Below are 8,901 nucleotides of genomic sequence, written 5' to 3'. Positions count from 1 at the left end.
CCTTCTCCTTCTTCCTCCTCAAGAAACAGCTCAAGGAGCACCATTGTAGCCCTTGATATCTCGGGTAATACAACAAAGTAGGAGTAGGAGCTTTACCTCATCAACTATGTGTTACTAATTTGGTACAACTATGTACAATTAAGAATCGGAGGGAGGATTATTTTCTTGATATATCATTCAAAAATGTAAACGCACATCAGTATATGAGTGTATTTGCAAGGTTCCGTATAGAAAGTATCTAGTGCTACCACCAGCTACTACCAATGCAAGGTTCAACTTTTATAGTCAAGAAAAATTATGAAAATAAATTTGACAACATCTACAAATTAATGTGTGGTTAATTAACAGCATCCACAAAAAACAGGTCAAAATAAATTGCCCAAAATTGCCATGGTTTGCAGGGAAATATGAAATACGATAGTCACAGAACACATCGTTTCTTCACTGGTCAATTATCAATACTGTTAACAAAATGGGCCAAAAAATGCACGGTCACAACCTGAGGAAATATGAAACACAACAGGTTCGATGTTTCCTGAGCTGTCACAGATTGCACTTAACTTTCCACCATAAGTGAACCAGAATAATGAGATCACACGGCTCAACACTACACACGTCTAGGCCCTACTTTCTGCCAGCCCCGTCTCTCCCAAAATGTGGGACAAAAGGGGCACGCAAAGAAAAGGAAAATTAAACATTTTGTGATGCAGATGCCAGATTTGCGGAACTATTGCCTACTCTCTTGGGTAGTGGTGGCTTCTTATAATTTGTACCGCTACAGTGGGGACAGATGTATTCCAAACCATCTGTCTTTGAATAGTCCTGTTACCACAGCAGCTCAGATCAATCGATGACCTAAAATTTGGAATTTCTGGAAAGGGAAATTAACATGGAAGTTCAGGATTTACCTTGAAAGCACCTAGCCCTTGGCGTTTATCACATCCAAAGTGGGCCCAATCACCGCACAACCCACAGTTCACCCAGTCACCTGGAGCGGTACTGTAAATACATAAAGTAACACATTAGATTCTGCTGGCATAGAATAGAAAAGAATGTAACACCAGGCATGAAAAGATACTCAAATCCTCAAACCTGTGGCACAGCAAGCAACATTCACCATCGACATCGTCATGACAAAGTTGGTATTCTAGCAAGTATGTTTCGTAGTGTCTTTTTAGCGTGTTTCCAACACCCTATATAAAAATGGACAAAGTGAGAACACCAGGATACAATTAGCAACTCATAATTAGGCAAATGAACCAGACGGACAGATAGCAGCAAACTTAATAAATGTCGAAATAAAATATATAATTAGCACAAAGAACTTAATATAGTGAAACTAATTTGAAAATCAAAACTTACTGAGCAATAGCAGGTTAACATCAGAAATACAACCGATGGTACCACAAATAATAGTAGGCATTGAGTCCTTCAGTATACAATAAAAAGAACGAAAAGAGTGTCTGAAACACATGCATACCGTCATTTTATTGGTAACAGTATGGTTGCACATCTTCGAAAATACTTGACCTTTCCAATTTATGCCATTGCCAACATAAAAGCCACCTCTGGATACAACCTGAATGATCAATCAGCATATTTGTTAACGGAATGATTAATATCACGAATTGTTTAGCTTCATAGTCAATATATGAGATAAGCAGTACAAAACCACCTCTTTGTACAAGTTATATAAATCAAGGCGCTTTGCATTTAGGATTGCATCTGGAAATTCAGCTAGTCCTCCTTGAGGTACAAGTCGAGTGTGGCCCCTTTGGAGTAAAAACTGCATGAGATCTTTCAAGAAATCTTCCTGCAAAAAGTCAGGATGATATGTGTTTATTAGCATAAATAATGAGAAAGGAAAAAAGAACACATGATGATCCAAAAGTTTACTTCATGGCAAGTTTGGATAGGCAACCGGTCGCAACCATGTTTCTTCATTGGGAGAGGATTCAATAGAAGTGCTTGTTGAGAACGTGATGACCCGGATGACGATTTCCTTCGAGTTGCTGAGGCAGCAGGTACTGAATTATGCTTTCCTGGTGGACGTGCTGGAAAGCTGGACTTAGTTTGATAAGCACCATTAATGATAGACTGAGTGAAACCCGTAAAAGGATGCAGGTGTTGCTTTGAAGAGCGGGGAATGGGTCTCATTGTTGCTGGCTTCAGCCTGGTCTTGACTGATGGCAGAGAAGATCCATCCATCAGATGTTTCTTGTCATCTCCAACTCCATTTGCACAAGAAACATTTGGTTCCACCTCGAGACTTCCCTTCATTCTTCTCTCCTTAGTAAGGGATGCTGACCATCTTGGCAGATGTAAATATGGACCGACTTCAATAGGTCGATCTTTGTACTGGCTTGTGCAAAAGAAAAGAAGTCGATCTGCATCTTGCCTATTGAATGAAGATACTGGTGTACTATTTACACTGGCAATTCCAAGTCCAACCAAGCTTTTGTAAGAGATATCTGGAGCAAGTTGTTTCAAAATCTAGACAGTTAAGAAGAATTTTCAGTCAGTGATAAACGAACATCCACTCATACATATGATAATTATGTAACGAAAATATAACAGAAACAGAGAAAGAAAGGATAAACCAGATAGCTCATTATTTTTGTAACAGGTCAGTCCTGTTGACGAAAATTACTCACATGGTACAAAGGAAATAGAGCCCTTAAGACTTATTAAACCACCATATAAATTATGCATTAAATAGTTCAAACTTTGCTTGTTTTCAATACATTTAGCCATCTTATTTTTAGGCACAATCACAGCAGAATTGTTTAGCAGAAAAAAGAACTGGGCCTCTAGTTTCCGTAAAGCACTATATTTGCTAACATAAGAACACAACTAGAATCTAGAGGACAGTGGAAACTGTCATAAAACATGTGAACAACAAACACCCCAAAATAAAATGGTGCTGGAAACTCCAGGACAAGTTATTATTCCAAACAGAAGAACAAAGTTCTACAATATGGATATGCGTCCATAACATAGTTTCCCTGCATGTCATTCCACTATGAATACCCTCAGGCCTCAAATGAGGCTTACTTGGCCAAGAGAAAAGTAGCTGCTCTAGGCATTGAGTACTCAACAACGTTTGGGAGTGCAAAATAAAAGAGCATTATATAATGCTACCAGGTTCGTTTTCCTCCAGGTTTATTTACCACTCTAGGGACTAAAATAACTTAGAAACAGAGGGAGAAAAATCTACCATCCACAAAAAAGAAATTAATATCTAAAAGGTTTGCACTAAATGGTGATTGAGAAAAAATCCAGGTAAACTGCGACACATCTAAGCAATTATAGATTTATAGTAGTCTATTTGGTCCATGTTTTTTTCTTAAAAAAATGGAGGAAAAGAACCTCTGCAGCCCACTTGGGGAGGGTCATCCAGACTTCAAATATAGACGCTCCACAAGCGATCGACATGGAAGTTAAAGGCTCTGCTGAAGATGGCTTATTATCCTCACTATTTGGCAGAGAGCGAACCAATTGGCTCTTTTCAATAATTTCATTTTTTATATGGCTCTCCAAAATCTGCACATATTGTGAGGCAGCATAAGACTCCGCGCATGTCAAGCTGAAGATAAAAATAGTCCATAATTGTAGAAATCGATACCTTATCATCAAAGCAAGTTTGTGCACTGCCAGAAACAAGAAGAGACATGTATGAAGAACTGCAAGTTGTGATATCAGAACGCATTGTAACTACCCCACATGGAAGAGTTTCAGCTTCAAGAGGTGGAGGAGCAGCACTGCAAGGAAAATGTAGAAAAAAAATGCAAAACTAATATAAATAAAACTAGCATAATCTAAAAATGTGGTGAGGAAATGATCAACAAGACATACCATATTGAATCTATGCTACTATCTCTCTGGTTACCAATAAGAGTTTTATAGCAATGTGACCTCGGATACCTATTAGCTAATATTAATAGGCAGAATAAATAAAGAATCCTTCATTTTGTATGCGGTATGGTTTGAACATTGAAACATTTTGCAGTCAAGAAAAATATCAATATGATTATCAAAATGAAAACAGTAGGTACTACAACTGGTTTTTGGAGGAAGCGGAACAGGGTGGGGGTGGCTCTGGAGGATCCGCAAATTCCTGCATGTTCAATGATCTTGCCATACTGTCAGGACTTGGCCGATTGCATCCTGGTTGAGGCAGGACAATTGCAACTCATAGTTTTAGGTAGGCTCTTTTTTGCATCTGATTTTATGTTTTGTTTTTCCTTTGGGGTTTTGGGTTTGATGTAGTCTTTCCAACTTGATGCTTTCTTTCTAATACAAAATGACTGGTGTTCGAGAAAAAAAAATAAGAACAGTGCAAAAATGACTAATAAACAAATTAGTATTAAAAATAAGCAAGTAACCAGACACCTTGCATAATACTTCAGTACTCCCTCCATTCCAAAATATAAGATGTTCTACCTTTGTCCCATGTCAAACTTCTTAAAGTTGACCAAGTGTATAGAAAAATCTACCAACATCTACAACTCTAAATTAATATTATTAAATCTGCCATGATACATATTTTATAGTGCACTTATACTTATTTGATTTTGTAGATGTTAGTACATTTTTCTATATAAACTTGGTCAAACCTTAAGAAGTTTAACTTTAGGACAAAGCTAAAACATCTTATATTTAGGAATGGAGGTAGTGTGTACTATATTGTATAATATATGGCAACTGAAGATACCTGACTCGATTACGTAGTTTACTCCCACGAATCTGGAAAGAAAATCAAGCATTAAACAGGCCTTATCACCAAGTACATACTAAAATAGAATACTTAAGAATCCTTAGAATATTTGATAAAGCACTGTAGGGACTAGAAATCTGTACATTTGCATGTCAGCTTATTCTGAATTAATACAGTACAAAATCAGTAAATAGAAACATGTACACCCTCCAGTTCACAAAAAGATGACGTTTTGGACATAGACATTTATAAAACTCAGGAAAGTTTAGATGTTACGGAAGTACTTTTTGAGACAAATCCAAACATATGATTTAGTACAAAGTTGTACTAAATTGGCGACACTTATTATTGATCGGAGGGAGTATTAAAAAGGATATGCAGTCAAAGTTTTATAATTCTGACTGAACTTGTGCCCAGAACGTCATGTTTGTGTGAACTGGACGGAGTATGCTATTCTGAAATTAATGTGAAATCTTCAGCGGAAAAATGTATGACGAAAACGCAGCTTTAGGAGAAAACCATGGAAGAGTGTTTGTCCATTGCATAAAATCAAAGCAAACCAATTGAAGATTTTGCCTCATGAAACCTATTAACTTTTCAAAAACTTGTAATGTTTTACAACAATACAGAGAAAACATAAGTTTGACGTAATACTACAAACTTTTGGACTTTGCCCTCCTTTTCCATGTATTTTTTGCCATTTGACAAAACTTTATAAATTAATTTAAAAATAGATTGAAATTGTAATTTTCCATTAGTAATTTGCGCAGTTCTCCCTATTGTAAGTATATATATACTGTCATCGCTTTCAGATTCAAAGGAAAAAAAGCTTCCATATGGTCTCTGCCTGTGCATTTACATACTTTTTGTATAGCTTTGTTTATCGCCCCCTGTAGACCAGCAAATGGGTTGGTTTCACTTGCGCTCTTGCGCCCATACGAGCATGTGAAACAGTGCAAGCCTTCTTAATGGTTGCAAGAATATTGCATGCAGCAATTATTATTTACTAATAAGTTGACATAGCATACTCTAATAATCTCGCAGCTCCATGAACTAGATCTTCAGCATAGACATAATTATTTACTTCAAGAATTTAGACATGGAAGTGAAGCAGCAAACACAAGGGCCTTGGTAAATGCAAGGATGATGGACCATACCTCAATATTCAACAAAGCGTTCAAACCATCTTCCAGTGAGCCCAACAAACATGCATCCTGCCAAGAGATGGTTGTGTAATCACTGGTTAGAAGAAGAAATACACTGAATGACACAAAAATAATTAGACTTAAAGTGAAAGCTTACCAAGGTACATGGCACACCACAGATAAGAAATTTCATGTTGACATCTTTGTCATGTATCTTTATAGCTGAAAAAGCTTCAGAGCTACCTTCTCCATCAGCCATTCCATTATCGGGAGGGGCAATGTTGATCTTTGGAGCATCCCCTAATAGGTGAGGCCCAAGCTCAACACTTCGAACATGGTTATTTCGTACACAGTATAATCGAAAAGAGGCACGAGCAAGCTGAAATGCATCCCATATATGGCTGCAGGAACTGCATTTATACTCGATTATTAGATGTGAAACAAAACTACATGAGGTAGATTGACGCTACATTGACGATGCTGATACCTCTGAATAACTGATGTCAACACATGGCGAAAATGAGTTGCTGCATAAGATGAAAAAGAATTCCTCCAATATATTAAATATGGAATCCCCTGAATGAAAGAATGTCAACATTAGTCCCAAAATTAGAACCAGAAATTCAATGTAAACAGCAAAGTAGCGACAGTTCATTGATACTGCACAAAATTGTGATTACTTCTACGAAAAAGGTGGCTTTGTAGCAACAAAGATCACCACTTTGGTTAAATACTTTCTCATGAAAACAAGAGTAAATAGCAAGATTTCCTTACACCCAGCTAGAACCGAACTAGAACCCTTAGCCTTAGCCCTTGGACCAAACAAATTGCCTTACACCCAACTAGAACTAGAACCGAAACTATTCATCGACTAACCCACCTCCCTCAAGGCCACAACCACAACGTTTGGTGCAGTTCCTAGACATCTCCTGGAGGATGCAAGCAATCAATGAGGTAAAAGAAGACAGGGTAACGAAGGTTAGATTTTGAGAAGCAAACGGTGAGAGGAAGTAGCTGGCCGTGGAGAAGAACTTGTCAGAGGTTGAGATTGAGTGCCTCAAGGTCAGGGTTGGGTGGTCAAGGTTACTGGAGTCCCACCTGCATCAGCAAGGTCAAGCTGAAGAAGTGGGCATCAGCAACAAAGACTAGAGTGTTAGTGGCAGACTTGGTGGCGATTAATCACGGTGATTGTGTTAGGAAAGGATATAAAGGCCAGGTTGGGGCTGCATTGCATCAGGAAGATGGCAAAGAGGGAGGCTGTAGGCATGGCCGCATGGGCGAAAGGGCTTAGCTGACATCATAACCCCTTCAAAATGACAGGGATGGCTAAAGTCCAGTAGCCGAAAGCATCACTAGCTTACGCTCTGACCCGAGTGGAAAATAATGGGAGATGGAAACTTCAACGGTACTAAAGTGAACCAGAATGATTTGGTGATATTTACGTTGGAGTAGCAATCATTCACTTCAGTGCTACAAAACAAAATCCCCCTTTTTTTGAACACTCAAAATTCAAAAGGCAGAACAATGAAGATTCACTAGTGATCTTTGAATCTTTACAAAATACCCCCTTTTCAAACAATCAAAAGGAAGTAGCTACAGATTTTTTTCCTTAATCATTATCCCTAACTTTGTGCAAAATACATCAATCGATGAATTAATCAAAAGATCGTGATACATGAGGCTACTGCATAGAATGGATGATGATTGTGGTAATTCCCTATCAGCATAAGAGCTAAACTTGGTGAGGGCAGACAGACCGTCAACAAGCTGGATGAATCATTAGATCTGGATCAAACAAGACCCACCTTCCCCTCACTTTCCTCGTTAAATTCTTCCGCACCCCCCATTTTGGCACATCTGTATCCCTCAATGTGCGTACTAATTTGTTATTTATTATTGTATAGTGAAGCGCACACAGTATGCTAGTATCTCGAGCATATAAACATCCCAACAATCAGTAGCACGTCTATTTTTGTCAAAAGTCCAAACGAGCTAAACTCACGAATCAGGACTTCTACAAATAGTCAATGAAGTACCAAAAAAGAGGATGGCACATTGGTGGCAATCCCCAACTAACTCCATAAGTCTACAATGATAATCAACCAACTAACTATGCATGTCTTCAATAGCTCCTTGATAATATCTCGGGTAATACAACAAAGTAGGAGTAGGAGCTTTACCTCTCCGCCGCCCGTGCCTGCTGCTGCACGCCGAGTTGCCGCCCCTGCTGCTGCACGCTGTCGCACGCGAGCCTGCTGTTGCGCGCCTCGCTGCCGCCGAGCGCGTGGCTGCTGCGGGGCGCCGCGCGGCCGTGCGTCTGCTCCTTCGTGCCGTCGTGCGCCCTCCCCTCCGCTGCCCGCCATCGCCGGACCCCGCCCCCGCTTCGCGTCGTCACAGCCCCCACCGCACGGTGGACGCGCTCCCGGACTTGAACACGTGTCCGCTGCGTTCCGTCGTGTATGCCTCGCGGGGCAGCTTGTTGATTAATTGTGTTTATTAGTGACGACAATCTGTATTTCTCATTTGTTTTAAGCGGAGTTGGCAATTTACACTTATTAAGGATGGCAATTTGTGCTCATTAGGGGTGTCAAGTTGCATTCAGTTGGGTGGCAATATGTGCTCGTTAGGGTTGGCATTGTATTAAACGGGATGGCAATTTGTATTAAGCAGGCCGGATGGCAATTTGTGCTCATTATGGATACAAGTTGTATTACGCGGGGATGGTAATAGGTGCTCGTTAGGGATGGCAATATGTGCTCGTTACAGGAGTCAATTTGTATTTACTAGTGTGTTTATTAGGAATGGCAATATGTGTTCATTACGGGGTGGCAATTTCTACTTATTAGTGTGTTTATTAAGGATGCCAATTTGTATTTCCCATTTGTTTTAAGCGGAGTACGCTTATTAAGGGTGGCAATTTGTGCTCATTAGAAGTGTCAAGTTGTATTCAGCGGGGTGGCAATATTTGCTCGTTAGGGGTGACAATTGTATTAAACGGGATGGTAATTTGTATCAAACAGGCCGGGTGGCAATTTGTAC

The 8,901-nt window shown here is 39.4% G+C and overlaps 1 protein-coding gene across 2 annotated transcripts; it reads right to left on the bottom strand.

Annotated features, from left to right (window-relative positions):
• Window positions 1-394: 394 nt before the first annotated feature.
• Window positions 395-8,240, bottom strand: LOC100821621 (AT-rich interactive domain-containing protein 4). Of its 2 annotated transcripts, none has more exons than XM_024461093.1 (13): window positions 8,043-8,240; window positions 6,350-6,438; window positions 6,020-6,272; window positions 5,875-5,931; window positions 4,715-4,746; window positions 3,626-3,761; window positions 3,370-3,543; window positions 1,897-2,493; window positions 1,676-1,813; window positions 1,481-1,579; window positions 1,093-1,193; window positions 909-999; window positions 395-822 (listed from the first exon to the last, which is right to left on the bottom strand). In XM_024461093.1, the coding sequence occupies exons 1-13, from the start codon at window positions 8,223-8,225 to the stop codon at window positions 691-693; spliced, it is 2,082 nt and encodes a 693-aa protein (XP_024316861.1). In that variant the 5' UTR covers window positions 8,226-8,240; the 3' UTR covers window positions 395-690. The 2 variants fall into 2 exon arrangements, with proteins under 2 accessions (XP_024316861.1, XP_024316862.1); XM_024461094.1 differs by lacking the exon at window positions 8,043-8,240 and adding an exon at window positions 7,668-7,724.
• Between the last annotated feature and the right edge of the window lie 661 nt (window positions 8,241-8,901).

Source organism: Brachypodium distachyon, chromosome 3 (genome assembly GCF_000005505.3).
Source record: "Brachypodium distachyon strain Bd21 chromosome 3, Brachypodium_distachyon_v3.0, whole genome shotgun sequence".
Classification (NCBI taxonomy): Eukaryota; Viridiplantae; Streptophyta; class Magnoliopsida; order Poales; family Poaceae; genus Brachypodium; species Brachypodium distachyon.
The sequence above is the reverse complement of the archived record's forward strand: the minus strand, read 5'-3'. Positions and strand labels throughout refer to the sequence as shown.